The sequence below is a fragment of the Anser anser genome (genome assembly GCF_964211835.1).
Source record: "Anser anser genome assembly, chromosome: 9".
Taxonomy (NCBI): Eukaryota; Metazoa; Chordata; class Aves; order Anseriformes; family Anatidae; genus Anser; species Anser anser.
The window spans coordinates 5,745,402-5,763,644 of NC_139729.1; the positions used below are offsets into that span (position 1 = coordinate 5,745,402).

Here is an 18,243-nt window from a genome sequence, read left to right on the forward strand (position 1 = left end):
TCTCAAGTCTGATTTGCAGGAATACAGAAATGAAAATGTGAATTTCAGCATTGCCATCCCCACAGCTTCAACTCAGGGAGGTGATAGATTTCATGTACTGGATCTTAGGCTTTCATTATGGAAAGGGTTGCTATGTAGAGCTGTATAAGAAAGAAGGAAAGAACCACAAGAATCTGTATAAACTCCACGTTACTGCTGAGTGTGACTTATGACATTGTGCAACAAGACATGATTGTGACCATGTAATCCACCACGTATCCCGTTCAGACTGGAGATGTGTGCAAAGGCATAGATTTATATATGTGAAAACTTGCATCAAACTAGTAGAGCCACAGACAAAAAAGAACTACTCATACATGTTTGTAGGAACAAAGTCCCAATTAGCAAGTCTCTGCAAGTGAAAAGACACATCTATCTCAGTCCACAGTCATTGTGCTGGTTTGACAATATGTTAACAAATAAAAATCAGTACCTATTATTTTTCTTGTTTCCTTCTGCCTAGTACACCTAGGGGAACAGGCCCAGTAGCATTTTAATAGTTGTAATTCAGAACAGGACTTTAAAATGTTAAATGACACATAAGTATATCCTCTGTAGTAACATATACAAAAACTTCTCCTGCATACGCAGGGCCAAAAAGGACTACCCGGAATAACAGGATACAGAGGACCACGTGGACCCAAAGTAAGTAATGCGATTTTTTTTTTTCAATGATGCTGGCGAAGTCCTGTTATTTTTAAGTTAATATTTTAACGCAGAAGATCGTAGAAGACATAACAGCACTTAATCACCACCTATATCAGTGTGAAAGCAAAAATATTTCAGAACCCTTTGGAACACCTTTCTAAGTCTGTTTTATACCTACCTATCAAATGTTGCCTGGCCGTGAAAGGTCAGTGTTGTTTCCAGTTGGACTATTGACACAAGTGACTGGGACTGTGAAGAAAACAGAAGCACATTTTTTCTCAAGGAGAGAAATTGAAAGATATGTTTGTGTTCTTTATGGGGCATATGTCTGTTTCCCTAAGTTTGTTAGGGAAAGACTTTACCTTCAGATTCTGGGTGTCCTTGAGAGTAGACAAGGCAGAGACACCTGTCTGAAGAGAGAGTTGCTGTTTGCTGTCTCTTCTAGCTTTGCTTTTCTTTCTGTCAGTATAATTCATTTAAACGTTGATATGCCAGTAAGGAGTTATGCTGAGCAGAAGCAGTCACAAAAAAGATTCTAGATTCTTTATTGCTGATAGATTTGGAGGGGAGAAATCCACAGACAGGAAACTACCAGATCTCAGAAAAAAAAAGAAGATAACAGAAGATAACAAAATAATGAAGCTAGTTTATGTTACACACTTATTTAACTTCGTAGGCAGAAGAGAAGAAGCAAGAAGTCTGAACATCACATTTCTGAGTTCAAAGTCTAGCACTTTTTCAGGAAGTCATTTTCCATCATAACCAGACTACTGTTACTTAGCACTGGAAAAGGAGACAAAACTCATCCTTTTATATAAGATCTACTTTGAAAAATGTGGGATTTATATTGTTGTTCTACTACTGTACAACATATAGAGATGTATATGTTGGTAACTGTACACTTGTTATAAGCAGGAACTGAGGAATTGTGTGATGGTGCCCAAAAGGTGCCCACAGCCCCAAAAAAATCAAACTGCTGAAAACACTTCAAGGTTGGAGAAGAGTTCATGCAGGGTTCTTGAATAACTGAAGCTATGAAGACACTACTGTGGTAGTGCTGTATGAACTAAGTCCCAATGATTGACCCTAGCAAGTGAAACAAGATCCATTAATCTAATATATACATAACCAAATAAACATGCACTTAAAATAAATTTTATGCCTAACTTAACCAAGCAGTTTGTTTAAACTGAGTGTTTTGAATGCTCCAGGGTATACTTGGGAGAGGAGAAAAGGGTGAAAAAGGCATTGCTGGATTCCCTGGATTGCGGGTAAGGAAGTTCCGGAATAAATTATTTTACAAATTCACTATAATTAGATTCATAAAATATTTGTTGGTTTAAGTATGTATTTCCAAACAAGATTTCCTTTTTCTTTTTTTTTTTTTTTTTTTGGAACTAATTTGTCATACTTGCTGTATAGAATATTTAGGAGTCCTGGGAGTCACCCTGTGACACACTTAAACATAAGCTCATAGAGACTTTCCTTTCTTGGAAAGAAAGCAAATCTCTATGGTTTTCCTTTAAATATTCAATGCTGTATAAAGCTTCTCTAGAATAGCACAATACTAACACACCGATTTTAATGTATTCCATACCTGCCAATGGCAGTTTTTTTACAGCTGCTTGTTCTTGATTTGCCTAACAGTACTCACATGGAGCAACATACCTATTACTATAGTTACTGTGATAAGATAAAAATAAATGAAGACCTGTCCGGTTTACTCTGACCTATAGTTCAAATTCATGGCCATCTCTCAAACTATTTGTAAAAACTTTGCAAGTGCTAGCTACTGGGAAATATTAACCCAAGTAATAATTGTCTGAGGAATATTAACTGCTTAGCAATTCTGCACAAGTGTAATTTTGAATAAGTTTTTACCATTTTATCTTGGATTCTATTTACTTTTATCAGGGTAGTCCTGGTTCTTATGGACCTGCAGGCTTTCCTGGAATAAAGGTAAGAAGACAAAGCACAAGCAGCTCTCTGAACAGTAGCATCAGTGAGGTTTGATTTTCTGTTGGTTTGTGCAGATACAGAATTTCCTCATACTTGATAGCTTGATAGCCTTATGTCCTTGTGTTACCTGTTGCCACAAAAGTTGTATGAACTGTGTCTTAGAATTTCTGCCACTCTCTGAAATTTGTCTGAAATTGGCTAATGGGATATGAAGTTGTAAGCAGAAGGGAAAGCAGTGGGGCATGCAGATTACACAATAGAAAAGGTACACAGCATGGTACACTTGCCATGGTCACATTCTTTTTGTGATTTTGTGTTATACGCATTTTTTTTGTACTTCTAGCTCAAAAAAATCCAGTAATAGTTATGAACTTAGAACATGGATTAAAGAATAACAGATGTACATACATAGATCTATGTCTCACCCTTTTTCCTCTCCTCTGTTCATTTCTAAATCTAATGAAGGTAATGATCATGCTATTCACAAATCACATTAATGTACAGCTATTCGTGCGTAGAGTTATGTTCCAGGTGACTTCTATCTGCAGAATTACTTTTTACTCTGTTTTTTCTTTTTTTAAACCACTGCCTACCTAAGGGGATGGATAAGTATATCATAAAAGATCATAAAAGGCCAGGAGGAACTGATAAGCAGCTGTGCAATAATATTTTAAGAGGGTCATTCACCAGTCAGCAAGCCAGTTTCAGCTGCGTTAAACAGTCTGTTAAAGTCTTCTGTTATGTATTCCAAGTAGTTCTGTGCCCCAGCTACACTGAATCCACTGACAACTATCTAAATAACCTGGAGAAATATTTTTTTTATTACTAATTTTTATGGAAGAGATTCTATGAAACGTCATCTCTCATACAAACCCAGTGAATTTCTCTGAAAAAAACAACTGTGGATGCAATTATAAGGTGACAGTCTCATTGTATGACTGTCTCATTGTCTTTTGTACAATTAATCATATCAATGTTGTAACAGATTTACCAAATGGTATTTATGTGATCCTTTACAGGGAGAAACAGGAGCTGCTGGTTTTCCTGGACAACCCGGCTATCCAGGCATAAAGGTTAAAAAAAAAAAAAAAAAAGAAGCATATGCACACAGACAGACACACACTCCCTTATATTATCAATGCTAACGATTCTTTCCAAATGTACCTGTTTATCAGATCCTTGCCTTTTTTACAGTCATAATTGCTTTTAAGATTTACTGTTTTCATGACAGTCATGCTTACTCAGTACAGCGGTAGTAACCAGCAGTGTAAGTAAACATTCCTGCTTGGCGTGTGGGAGGGTGGAAATTCCACTTTGTATACCATAAGGATTAGTAAATTCCATTTGCCAATAGTTACCCTTACCTGTACCAGTATAGCAATCTAATCCATGAGTTGTACTCTGCAAGTTATTCATGGCTGAGTTGCATTCCCAAGAGTGGTATGGATACTTCCTTTATCATAGGTAAAGGACCTGCTGTTTTAGGTAACCTGCTACTGTAGGTAATTTGGCCTGTGAACTAGTATAATAATTGTCATCAAAGGAGGTGGCAAAATTTGGGTCAGATGGGCTTGTTTGCATGACTTACCAAAGTCTCTTTGCATGCATTCATCCTGTCCTCATAAATAGCTTTTTCAAGATGGTTACCAGAGTGGAAACTGCACTCCTTCACACTGGCTTCATTTAAACATTTCTTACTTTTGCTCACATAGATGACTCTGGCATTTTATAATGGATGCTGCTTTCTATTAGGGGCTAGAAGTGTCAGTGTCATGTCTGGGGAGCTAAGGAGTAAAAGAGGATAACATTCTTCTGAAAAGCATGGAAGAGATGCTTAATCCAATTCCAGAAGATCCAGATGCCAGTCTAGTGATATTTCACGTTAAAAATTCATGGAATTCTTTTCTGACGGCTGCAGAAGGGAGATGATCAGTCATATTCTGTTTTTCAAAGACCACCAAGACCTGACCCTGTTGACTTTGGCTTGAAAATTCTTCAATTCTTTCTCATCTTACGCTAGTGTTAAGCATACAAATCATAAAAGACTTGGGCCATATCCATCTATTGCACAAATCTTTTTTAGTTTTATCATCATTACATTAATTTTTAAAATCTCAAAATATTTAAGTTTATCAGAGGAGGAAAAATGTTAGGTTTATTATTTTATTTCCTGCTACACAGAAGACTCTCCTATAATCATAAGGGAAGACAAGTTTACATTATTGATTAAAACAGAGAGTACACAATTATGTTATTTCATTCAGCAAGATACAGTCAAAGGGAAAAGGCCAGTCAAAAGCTAAAGATTAAGGGGCCAGCAATCAGTGGCAGCTCCAGTACTGTTTAAATATCATAGAAATATCAATTTTAAAAAGGGAAACCCCATAAAGAGGCATGAACTGCTTGTTTTTACTTGTATAAGGATAGGCATCCAGTTTTGCAGTCTCAGTTCTCCTTGTCTGTGTCCTAAAAGGCCCTGAACTCCAACCTGAGGAATGCTACATAACTATGCAGTTCCCAGATTCACATTCTTGTTTCCTCTGTTCCCATTTGCTGCAGAGAGCAGGGCTGATTCCTAATCTACACCAAAGCAAAAAGTCTAATACAGTTTGCCACATGAAAGACTTCCCTGAAGTCCACTTCACTTGCAATTCTAAATATCAGAATCCAAGCTAATTTAGAAATCCTCCAAGCAAAAGTGATTTTCCTTGCTATTAGTAGGCACTTTTATGTTTCCCTAACGCAGATGTTTTCAATTTCTTACAAGAATTTTGAGTATCTCTTGTCATTGATAATATCTGTCAAACTGAAATTTGTTTTCTTAATCCTCATCTGTTATCACAGAAGTAATTTCCAAATTCTCATATAGAATTCTAAGGCAAATAATTACAACTTGGTTGCTAATTTGAAACATCTCATTTAAATATGGTACTGATTTTATTGTAATTGACTCAACTTTAAAATACATGAAAGAAATCAGATGCAACAGTTGCAGGTTCTGAAAAGCCAAACAGATATATGTGATAGTTATATTATTAAGTCACAGTTATTCTGAAAGATCATTATTTTAAGTCTTGCCCAGGTGATATGAATAGGTCACGTCCCCGCATACCCCATCATTTTGGAATTTTTAGTTGCATGCCAGGGCATTGCATATTTGTATCTATCAGTAAAATCTACTGTTGGATTCTTACAGGGGGATCCTGGAGAAAAAGGGCCCCCAGGTCCTCCTGGAGCTGTTGGAACTCCATTGCTTCCCGTGAAAGGTTAAAGCTAGTTTTAACTACTCTTTCTGCTGTGTGAAGTGTATACGACCTATTTTGCTAAGGTGTTTTTAGAAAGTGATCATTAGGAACAAGATACTAAAACATTATCCTCCTAGTGGCAACGTTCTGAGTTTGTTTGTGTCTTACTGATCTTACTGGAACTACATTAAACATACATGTTTCAGATTAAATGTTCACTTGAAAGATATTTATGCACACAGTCACAGCTAGATCTGCTAGACTATCCCTTGTTATTGGACCTAGGCGTATTTAGGAAACAGCTCTGAAAAATAAGCCTGTGCTGGGTAATGGATGGTAAATAAAACAATCAGACTTCATATTGTAGTTTATAAATCCTGTTTTCAGAATTGCCACAACACACAGATTTTAGATTGCAATTAAACCTCTCATTGCACAGCGGGAATGAAAGCCTGGTTCTTAAGTTTGTAGTAAGCTAATTCAGACAGGATTTCACCACTGAGGTCCACTGCTTTTAATAACTGTGTTAATTCAAGTTCCAGGCTATTATCATTCTATGTCAGTGTTTCACTGAGTACTGCAAACATAAAAAATGAAAGATTTCAGAATTTCATAAGCCATTATTTCCCCCTCTATTCCCTGAACATGCTGTTTTGTTTTGTTTTCCCCTGAAGAAATCTAATCTGGGCAGATGGAGGTAAATCACTTTTTATCTAAAATTTCTTGAGCTAAATAGTACATTTGTGGTAGTGTGAGATGATCTGCTCATACTTACCTCTAGATTTTATGGACAGACAAAGCATGTGTTCTGTGGTTGTACATCCAGAACCACCAAAGTATTTGGAAAGTGCTGATCTTGCTGTGCACGTTACCTAATCTGCACATGTACTGAGGTCCTAGAAGTATTCAGTTTACATCCCTTGTATAAAAAAGGCACAGGTAAATCATGGTTGCCTGCAAAAAAAGATTGGTCATCATACATTAATTCTACCTTAGTATTGCATTATCACTCATTAATTCAGTCCATAACTTTGATGCTTTAGAATAGGCATTTCCAAGCACTGTTTGCCTGGCTGTGCCTGAGAGCTGCAACTGTGTCTGTTGGTACCATCAATAAACACCTCTTGGTGTTTATTTCATATACATTTACAAGAGGGAACATGTTGTACCCTCTCTTCCTTCCTCCCTCAACTTTCTGTCATCTTTTCCCTATCTATCTGGAACTTGTACTCCTAACAGAATACCTGTCAATCTCACTGCCTTCCTACCAAAACCTCAGGCACTTGTTTTATATCCTATCTCCCTTATCCGTGTCTTTATTATCTAATTGGTGATAATGTGTGGAAGTTCTTACACAGCAGGAGGCAGTGGGGAGCAGCCAAGCATGCTGCCTTTAAGGGATTTGTTTTGGCATCTCACAGTTAGGGAACCTGTATTGTAGGAACACTTTAACAAAGAATTTCCCATAAATTGCATTTCTAGTGCAGCAAATGCTGATAGTAGCCTCATCAAAAATCAATTAAAATTGTTTCCCATTGGCTTCTGAGGGTTTCCAGCTCATGTGGCAAAAGATTTAAACCCATGTTTAATTTTAATATCTCAAGTAACATTTAAAGTTAATCATGTGCATGCTGTGTGAGTAGATACTGAAATACTCTTACATTCTTAAGAGAAAATGACCTTTTGCAGAGCTGTTTGACAACAGAATTAGTACCAATATTTCACTTTTCCAGTTTAATGAAGCCCTTTATATCTGATTTAAATTTTCTTTATCACTCAATAATAACAAAAATCTATTTATTATAGAAATTTTGAAGATATACTTTTAAAAATTTGGATAATTTCAGGTAGGATGATCCTGAAATGACCTTCTCGTGAACATTGTCAGATAAATATCAAATGTGCATTTATTTTAATTCCTACATGTATTTATTTTGGGCAAACACTTCTCTCAGTATTCTGAAATATATACCACAAAGATACTACTGCTGAGTGACAAAGTTTTAAAACTGTGTCTGTGAAATGGGCAGGAATCCATAGAAAAGCAACCAAATCCTCCTACCTTAAAATTTGTCACACATTTAAAACTGTTCCACAAAGACAAAAAAAGGGAGGTCACTGTATTTTACTTTTGTGTAGTTCCTGAATTATAATTTCAGTTGCAGTCTAATTTAGATATAAACTGTCAATTGCATACATTGTTCAATTCACATTTTTAAAATTCTGTGTAGGTCCACAAGGAGATCCTGGATTTCCAGGTCCTGCTGGCGATGTGGGGTCAGTTGGGCCATCTGGTCCTGCAGGCCCACTGGGGAGACCAGGAGATGATGGAGCAAGTAAGAGATTTGGGGGATAAAACATGAACTATATACCAGTAGGAGATAAGACAGCTAAAAGAAAATTCTTTGTTCTTTTTTCATGTAAGTCACCAACAATAAGGATTAGGGCTCTGCAAACAGTGCACTAAAAATACTAGCTCAGCACTTGCTAGTAGCCAAAAAGGAACTAAAATATTCCAAATAAACATTAGGAATTACTACAAAAGGAACAGAAAAAAAAGCAGAATGCTGCTATGCACTGTAAGTCTACGGTATGCCTGTATCTGGAGTTCTGTGCTCAAAATTCTGTTCTCCATCTAAAAAGTGATGAAAAAAAAGTGATGAAAAAAAAAAATTCCCCACACTAAGAGGAGTGACGTGGCTGACTTTGCTCTGTATAAGAAACAGCTACATTAATTGGGATGTCTGGAAAGGAGATAATGGGGAGGAAAAGAGGCATTTGTATATACAAAGCAGAAAGCACTTTTTTCCTTGGAATCCTGAAATATCTGAAGACTTAGATTTAAGTCTTTATTATACAGAAGCTCTTCTGCATGGCAGTTCTGAATGGTCTGTAGTTTTGTTCTTGACACCTGGTATTAATCCTTACTGTGAGGTTGTTTTGGCCCTATATCATTACTTTCTTTACAGGTCTGCCTGGCCTGCCAGGACTAAGTGGGGCACCAGGACCTCAAGGTTTTCATGGTGATCCTGGTTTGCCAGGAACAGGTGAACCACTTCCAGGAAGACCTGGATATCCTGGACCGCCAGGACTACCGGGACAGCCAGGAAGGCAAGGGTTACCTGGACTACCTAGTATGTGCAACAGCAATTTATTCCGTGAAAATATCATTCTACATATTAAGGTTAGGGTTAAGGTTAGGTTAGCAAACTGATTGCTTTTGTTGGTTCTACAAACAAAAAGGTGAGAATTGCCTTTTGAAAGATGTGTCAAATTTTATACGTGATGTAGAAAACATGTGTTTCCCATTCACTGTCAATCACCAAGATACCAAGATTCTCATTTTTTTCTGGCTGATTTAAACCCACAAAATAACATAGGTGAAAAAAGTCCTTAAATACGTATCACCTGAAGTTAAAAATGTAGTACACTGGGGAGGAAACCCAAATCAGCATCCTTTAGAAAACAAACGAGCTGTAAAATTCTGTAGCAGAAAAATGAAGAAATAGTAGCAATGAAAAAACACTTGTGTCAACATCAATTCTAGCCAGACTGACTCTTGTAGTATGATCTGTAAGCAACAACTTGTAAAGCATTTCTTAAGATCTCTAGATTTTCACATGAGAATAACAAGGTAAGGGAGAGGAGAACGCATGACCTAAGCTTTGGAAAAAGTCAACCTGATTTATAGTAGCTGTACAATTTGTTTTTTCAAAGGTGTAATTTGTACTGACAGAGGGATCCCTGGGGAACCTGGAGCAAAAGGTCAGATAGGCCTTCCAGGAAGAAAAGGTGAAAAAGGAAAAAAAGGTAGGTATGTATGCCTGGATAGCAACAATTTGAATATGAGACCTTTGCCAGATCAGCACCTCAGGCCTATATTTGCAAGCAGAAGTTTATGGTAGCTTTTAGGATCAGGACCATCAAAATGTAGTTAAATATCTGTTCACATTGCAGCAGCTTCTAAATCAGCAGTCATATCGGTACACTTACTCAGCACTGTGAAAAAGTACTGATATGCTTCACTCCTTTGAAGGCCATAATGAGATAAAATAGTTTGTGCACTACACATACAGAAAAGAAAAAGGGCAGTATTTTTTATGTATTGTGCAGCTGTTTCAATGTGATTTTAATACATTTACATAGGAAACCAAGGCCTCTGCTCATGTAGTGCTGGTCCTCCTGGTCCCCGTGGTATACAAGGACCTCCGGGTACTCAAGGAAAGAAAGGACAAATGGGTTACCCTGGAAGACACGGAGAAAAGGGTGATCCAGGCTTATCTGGTGCAATGGGATCACCAGGGCTCCCTGTGAGTAGTTCGTATGAGCTTCAGTAAATAAGTAACATCAACTGGTCACTCACACAGGAGGCATTTAAGATGAGCGGTGGAGGAACTGACCTGGAAAATTATGTAAAAGTTTTATCTACTTTTGCTTATTACAGTCTTGTGGGAGGATGCACTTACTAGCTTTTGTCAGATTGCGGCAGTGGGAAGAGTTTTATGCTGGGGGACAGAATCCTGTTCTGTGTAGATGGGGTTGTCAGGAGGCTTAGGAAAGATTGTGTTTGGTAATCCTGTTTTGTTTTCGATTTGTTTTTACTTTTAGTTTCAAATACCCATTGTTTTTTTCTTGAAAACAATGCACAAATTGCTGCACTGAAGATGATTTTTCAGTTAGTTCTAATGAAAGTGTTTCCAACAAAATGTTTTCGAGGCAAAGAATTGCATGGTGTCTTCAGATCAAGATTTATTTTATGTCAACAACTATCTCTCTCTGTTGTGTGTGTGCGTGTAGAAACCTTAGATTTTATTCTGGCATTTCAAGTCATTTTCCTTACTCCTATTCTCTCTCTCTTTTTTTCTTTCTTTTTTTTTTTTTAGCAATTTAATTGAAATGCTTAATTTATATGATGAGGTGGTCTGAACAAAATAGTCTTCACTCCCACAGAGCCTAAAAGTCAGTGCTACTTTTTTAGTTTTGTTTATCCTTTCACTGTTCTGTATTACTTTAGAATCTCCCATTTTTAGTCACTACTCAAAGTTTGTTCTTCATAGGGATGAAGCTCCTATAGGCAATGCTTTGTCTCTTTATAACACATGTATTAGCAATGAAGCTGAAGCGGAATCAAGATTTTGCCCTTCATTTAATAATCCTTAGAAGGAAAAGTTACCATGAAAATAAAGACTTTTCACTTGCTTGAATAGCTTCCTAGCAATATAATAATTTCATTTCAAGTTCCTCAAGAAAAGAAACTGAACTAACTTTTTGGTGGTAAAGATTTTGTGTACTAAATCATTTGACATCAGCATATAATGTTCATTTTTTCATTCTAGTGTTAACAAATCTGACATGCAGTTTTTCATGAAAAAACATACAAAGTTTTTAAAAATGTCCATCTAGGATGCTGCATAGCAAAGTGATGCCAAGTAGAGATTTTTTTTTAATAGTTTCTTGTGTGTGTGAGATCACTTTCTTTGAAAATATATTTGTATATGCTTAGCTTTATAGCAACTCCTTATTTTTGGGGAGGGGGGGTAGGGGGGGAAGGGGGAGGGAGTTGTTTGGGTTTTTTAGATAGCAGAACTCTTTTTCATACATATAGAGGAATGGCTAAATAATAACCCAATTTTACAACCTTAGTGGCCTTTTACTTGTGTGAACTTCACAAGGTAAAATGTATTTCCCCGCATATCCTGTTGCACAGACTCTCACAGCAAGGTGATATGCAATCCAGACTGTTTGGAGAGCTGAGAGCACAAATCAGCATAAAAATGAAGAAAAGCATTTTTTCCACTCTCTAAACCTGGCAAGTAATAGACTCTTCTGACAACACCAAGTACTAAACTAGATGCAGATGATATTTTATACTGGCAGCATTGCAGGCTTTCACTCAGGAAAAAAGCAGCACTTACCAACTGCCATGTTCAGTAGCAGGAGGGCAGCCTCATCCAGCAGTCACAACACTCGAGAGAGATTTCCTTCTTCTGTTGCCTTGGTGAATCATGGGTCAAAATCTGCAATGGGAAGTTTATGAATTGTTAATTGTTTGCATCTTAATATTCTTGCATTTGCAGTCACAGCTGAATGAGACTATGGACCCAACTCTTCCAGCATTACTTGGTTTCACACAGTTGCATCTGTTTGCATTTGGTGGCAGTCAGACTGAAAATCTCAGGTGCCGTTCACACAACTGTTTATAGATATCAAAAGAGATAAAATTGAGTTTTTTGCTTTGTTGGCTTGTTACCTTAATTAGCCTGGTTTGGGAAACAATGCAAGAGCAAGAGACAGATAACTAATTTTCCCCTCAATTCCCATATTGCTTCTTTTCTGGAGATTAATTTACTTTTTTTTTTTTTGGTGTTGATGTTGTTGATGATAAGGGGACACCTGGTTCTGCTGGACAACATGGTGAAAAAGGAGAAAAGGGTGACCTAGGACGAGTTAGAATAAAAGGTAAATACATGTTTTATCCTTTATCCTTTTTGTTTCCTACACAGAGCCTCATATAGTGTGAGACAGACACATTCATCTGCTCTTTAAGTCATTAATTTAGCAAGTTACTGAAACCTAGAGGTCACATATAACCAAGACTGCTTGCTTGATACAATCTCTCATTTTCTTCTTGCTCAACACAAGGTCAACACAATTTTTTGTGCTTTTTACTTAATAGTCGAGCCATAAACTGGTTTTAACAGATTGATATTAATGCTAACAAATGACTTTGTATCATTTGATGGATAATCAGGGTTTTACAGAGGTCTGTGTAGCAAAGACTAATCAGAATACAATTACTATGAAAGTATGAAGAAATATTATCATACAAAAGGCACCTCCTGAAGTGTCATATGTCAGTATCACAGCTGTTATTTCCACTTAACCAAAATTCTTGGGAAAAACTCACAAATCTCAGTGGCCTTTTGAATTCCTACTTCTCTTTCTGAAAAATTACTTTTGACCAGGCATTGAAAAGAAACAATAGGCCACCAGTTGCACAACTGAAATTCTTGTAACTAAATAGATCAAAAACTCTCCACAGTTATGGTTATAATTTGCAAAACCAAAAGAGAAAGAGCACAACAAATTACAGTAATCTGATGGGAAAGCTTAGTTACAAATGCTACATTAATTATTCAGACAAAAAAGAGTCCATCTTATTGTTTGTGAAAAGTTAGTTTAGCTTTGGATGCCTGTGTTTATTTACAGACATTGGAGAAGGGCAAAACATTTGCTGTTTATTTATAAAGAATTTCTTGACACAGCAAAATGAATTTTTGGGTTAGAATAGTACTATTGTCCTTTATGCAAAAAATACATTTTAATAAATATCAGTCCAAGAAAAATCTGGAGGGAAAAGTAAGAAGAAAAAAGAAAACAATTAAAACCTTTGGGGAATATTTGTGCATACTGATTTCACCGAAATTAAGGATCAAACTCTGACTGATTTCAATAGCACAATGTTTTCACTCTGTGTATAACATGAACAGAAGCCACATTCTTCCAGTGCCTGTAAACACATCTTTTACAGAGACCAAGTTGTTCCATGAGGTGTCCAACTACATACATACTGCCTTCCTAAGCCTAAATTACCTCATTAAGGAAACCAGAATTCAAGAACTGAAAATTGCCATACAGGTCCAGATATGATGAATGGTTACCCTGTGTTTATCTAAGCAGAAAATAAATAAGAAAACATGGTGTAAATATTATACCTTTTTAATTGTTTTAAGGAATAAAAGGTGAAAGAGGTCCTACTGGGGTTCCAGGATTTCCAGGCCAAAGAGGTAATGATGGCAGAGATGGGGATTTAGGATTGCCTGGGGAGAAAGGAGCTGAGGTATGTTTTACTTTCTCAAGATTTTTTTTTTTATATCAGTTAATATAGTGTCTTAAGAAAGGCTAGCTCTTAATGAAAACTGTCATTGTATTCCAAATTTGTAGCAGATTTATCAGTTTTAACATTTTCTGTTAGCCTAGATCAAAAATCATAGTATCCATTGAAAAAAAGATTTTATTGGAAATACTACTGCTTATTTTGTTATTTCTAGACATAACTTCTGCGTATATTGTGTCAATATTATGGGATCAGGAAGAAACAAAATCTGCCCTCTATTCCTATTGCCTTTGAATATTTAAAACTAGTAACGTCACCCATATAGTTACATGAAGAACAGTGGTTTCTCCAGATAATTTTCTAATGTGGCTTTTGATAATCAAAGAGAGGAAAGGAACCAGGTCATGCTATTTCTTATTAACAGTTTATTTCTTTTAGGGTGATTCTGGAATACCAGTGCCAGGTGATAAAGGACTCCCTGGAATCCCAGGACTCCCTGGAGTAAAAGGACCAATGGGACTGCCAGGTTTGGGGATTCCTGGCCCTCCTGGAGTCAGAGGTACCCCTGGAGACTTTGGTGATACTGGTAGCATTGGGCCGCCTGGTCTAAAGGGTCAGAAAGGTAATTTTGAATATTTACTTTAAAAGCCAAACAATGAAAAACACGTCTGATAGCATCAATTACAGCTTCATATGTATTCTATACAGTGTTATCCATTTATAGTAAAAATCAGTTTTGGCAAGCTCAGTGGTCACATGAAGCATGGCTACTGAAAGGTACAAAACTGTCAGCATTTAGTAGTGCACACTGGTGACTATATGAATCTCATGGGGCCTTGAACCTGCAGTGTGTTACTTGCACACTACGAGGGGAATTAATTGCTGGAGTGAAGACTACTCCTGTATATAAGGATTTGCAGGGCAATGCTTTTTTGCTGAAGGAGCAGGAAAAGACAATTAATACTTAAGACATGGTCTTTTTGTTTGTTTGTTTACAAAAATTCCCTACCAAAGAAAAAAAATTTCACTGATTGTCAATATGTATAAATCAGAAACGTACATAGAACTGAGATGAAAATATCATTTCTCTTTCTTTCAACAGACTCTATTGTAAAGACAAATTTCTACCAACACAGACACAAAAAATCTTTGTCTTTACAGAATACAACTGTATTACATCAAATTGAGTCATTACCAATATTCTGTACAAAATAAGTGGCAAGAGAAATACATTTTAAGATTCTCATCAAACCTTAAATAATGTGGAAATAACTATAGACGTAAACAGACCTTTCTCTTTACGCATCTGGCTGGTTATTTCCACAGAGATTTTATTATAGTAAATGTTCAGACTATTTATTCTAAAATCAAATAGACCTATTTCTTTGTCCCTCTTGCTTCAGGTGAGACTGTCAGTATTGTATCACCATCCCCTGGAAACCCAGGTCCCCCAGGTTTTAAAGGTGTTCAAGGTATGTTTACAAATGAGGGAATTTTTGTTTTTAATCAAAACGGAGTTTTTAATTGCTAATTAAAAGACAAAGAAGCTATCCTAAAAAGATACACTAAACATTCTAGTTTTTCAACAGATAGATGTCTCAAAATGTAAAACTGCAAGTGGGCAGGAATTTAATCATCTTTTACAACCAAGAGCTAGACAGCTGCAATTTGCGTGATCAAAAGGTGTGCAGGCTGCTTCTGTAGAAGTGGCTAAATGCAGGTAGCTTCATTTCTGAAATTCTGTCCTGCTTCAGTTAAAAAATATGAGAGGCTGTTAAATGGGCAGTTGGCTGGACTCAGATAGGACCTTGAACATCCACATCTGGATAAGGAGGAAAAAAGGTGTGCCTGGCAAAAGATATGCTGCTAGTCTGTAATTTCTAAGATAATATTGTTCATGGCAAGTTGCAAGTGAGCCCTAAAATCTCAATACTTACTACTTCCCTTGTTCAACTTAACTTAAATTCAAAGAACTCATCCAGAAACTGTCCAGATATTGCTTTGATCACCTCCAAAACATGTGAAATACCACAGAAAATCATGATCAGAACAAATGGATTTTCAAGTTGTCCCTTTTAATGTGGTATTACACAGCTCCCCGATATCAGTATTGTGAGTGGTAGCTAAATTCTATACAGACATGAGAGAACAGAGATTAGTGTATTGAGTTCAACCGCATGATTCCAGGAGAAGCAGGTAGCACAGAAGAATGTGATTTGACAACTGTAATTTTGTCAATTTACTAGGTTACTAATTTTGCAAGTTTGTAAATTTACAAATCACTAGGTTACTAATATTTGACAAATTACTAGTAATTTGTCAATAACTAGGTTGCTGTCCTCTAACATTAAAATGTTACAGATTTTTGTTTTCCTAATTTACTCTGATGATTTGCAGTCTGCTGTTTATGCATTATGCAACTCCATTTAGAAAAAACAGCAGCCATAGATTTGGTTGTGACTTGGGTGTTGGATCTTGCCTAAAATGTTAGAAGTTTATGAGTCTAGTTGTCTTCAAAGTACATGAATCTGCATGGAAAAAAGATGAAATACCATTTCCTTAGGTCACAAATTTTAGAGCTCTGTCGGGTTTGACTTCTTTTCTTTCTGTTTCCAGGACCAAAGGGTTTAAAAGGACTCCCTGGTCGTCCTGGACCAAATGGCTTTGATGGGCAAAAAGGCCAGCGAGGCAGACCAGGAGCAGGAATCCCTGGGCCAGAAGGTGAATTTGCTTTTCTCAGTCCAGGGGATATGCTGGTCAAGCTGTAATGCATATATACAGGGTAAAGTAGCTACTGTGGTGGAATAGAATTACATTTCAACCAAACCTAATAGAAGAGGAATCTTTACCAGCGTCTGTCCTTTCTTCTAGCAGGTACTGCAATGACCTGAAGTTCATTGTACAGGGAGGAAATAAATTTGGTGTTATAAATTTTCACAGAAAACTGAGAATAACTAGTATAATTTCAGTAAAGGAATTGAACTTAACAAGAATGACAACACACAAGATAAATGCTGCTCTAGAGAAAATCACTGTCCCTTCCCACAGGAATAATTTTTCTCTTTTTTCTTCACATATCATTATCTGTAAATGAAAAGTCTGAAATTTTCTGTGTAATACTTTTCTTTGCAAACTGGTAACGTAATTCTGGAATATTATAAATTTGAATTATAATATTCCACAGTTTTGGAAAAAAAACTTTTGATATCATACCAACAGGCTTCCGAGGCAAAGCTGGTGATCCTGGTGAGGAAGGTGAAAGAGGATCCACCATTAATGGTAAAAATGGCGCTCCAGGTCCACCTGGCATAGATGGTCAGAAAGGTTTTCCAGGTGATACTACATATGGTCCTCCAGGAATCCCAGGCAATAGGGGACTGCCAGGACCACCTGGTGCACAAGGAGCAAGGGGTGATCCAGGCATTCCTGGGCTTCAAGGTACGAAAGTTTTTATGAAGCATTTTTACATAGTCAAAGGAGAAAGTCTGAGTGAGGTCAGTGCTGATAGCAATAAAACCTACTCTTGTCTGCATCTTGTCTGCATAATGGTGACTATGTAGGGTACTCCATATTTTTACGTTTACATTGTCACAGTTAAGGTTGATCAGCCACTGAGGAGATCTGAACTGCAGGAGGAGGAAGATGCCTTTCCCCAGTCCATGCAGTGCAGCTTCCTATTGTTACTGCTGTTACTTTCTGCCTACAGGCCATCTGTGCTTAGGGTCTCTTGCTCTGTTCTACAGACGCAAAGATAGTCCCTGCCTCAAATTGCTTACTCAAATCTGAAAAGACAGGCTAAAGGTGGGAGAACAGTCAGGGAAAGAGAGGTGAATTTCTTTGCCCAGAATTATACAATATAATCCTGAACAATATATGTATATATATATTATATTATACAGTATAAGCCCTCCTCACCTATAGGTGAGAGCTGAATAATTGTTCTTTAAAGAATGAAGCTCTCCACAACAGCCAATTCTAAATTGCAGAAAAGATCAGTTTTCACAAAGTATGTAAAAGTTGTAGGATAAGTGAGATACTCCAATTACTGAACATATAATTTCAGAATTGAAGTTAGGAATTCTGAGTGATAGTGAAAAGTTTAAGGGGAAGATTTTACAATGTTTTTTTTTTTTGTTTGTTTCCAGGGCAGCCTGGTACCCCAGGATTTCCAGGTGCTAAAGGTTTTAGAGGCCCAGAAGGTGATATAGGAGCACCAGGCTGTCCAGGCTTCCCTGGTCCACCATGTGACACGGGATTACCAGGGCCACCAGGACTCAGAGGTGTCATAGGCCTGCCAGGCCCTCAAGGTACGTAGCATTCATGAGGTTTCTTCACAGGTCTAAGATTTGCACGTCTTCTCTAGCAGATTTAACCATGTGGTTTTTGTGGCTAATATGACAAATACTTCCATGGGGGCTGCTCGTTAGTGGAGGCGTATTTTGTACATTTCCTATAACTTGGGGAATGTATAATATGTTCAACTCAGATTTATCCCAACTCTCCATCCCTTCCCAT

At 37.0% G+C, this 18,243-nt stretch overlaps 1 protein-coding gene across 4 annotated transcripts in view; it reads left to right on the forward strand.

Moving 5' to 3' along the window:
* Positions 1–18,243, forward strand: part of COL4A4 (collagen type IV alpha 4 chain) — a 67,023-nt gene that overhangs the window by 25,734 nt on the left and 23,046 nt on the right. For all 4 annotated transcript variants that reach the window (XM_083849420.1, XM_083849421.1, XM_083849422.1 and 1 more), the window contains exons 14-29: positions 631–684; positions 1,899–1,958; positions 2,602–2,646; positions 3,666–3,719; positions 5,843–5,912; positions 8,123–8,227; positions 8,861–9,025; positions 9,609–9,701; positions 10,038–10,201; positions 12,278–12,350; positions 13,625–13,731; positions 14,167–14,350; positions 15,132–15,200; positions 16,345–16,449; positions 16,948–17,166; positions 17,874–18,035. In XM_083849420.1, coding sequence (XP_083705546.1) covers positions 631–684; positions 1,899–1,958; positions 2,602–2,646; positions 3,666–3,719; positions 5,843–5,912; positions 8,123–8,227; positions 8,861–9,025; positions 9,609–9,701; positions 10,038–10,201; positions 12,278–12,350; positions 13,625–13,731; positions 14,167–14,350; positions 15,132–15,200; positions 16,345–16,449; positions 16,948–17,166; positions 17,874–18,035 — 1,729 coding nt within the window. The remainder of the gene's footprint in view (positions 1–630; positions 685–1,898; positions 1,959–2,601; positions 2,647–3,665; positions 3,720–5,842; positions 5,913–8,122; positions 8,228–8,860; positions 9,026–9,608; positions 9,702–10,037; positions 10,202–12,277; positions 12,351–13,624; positions 13,732–14,166; positions 14,351–15,131; positions 15,201–16,344; positions 16,450–16,947; positions 17,167–17,873; positions 18,036–18,243) is intronic.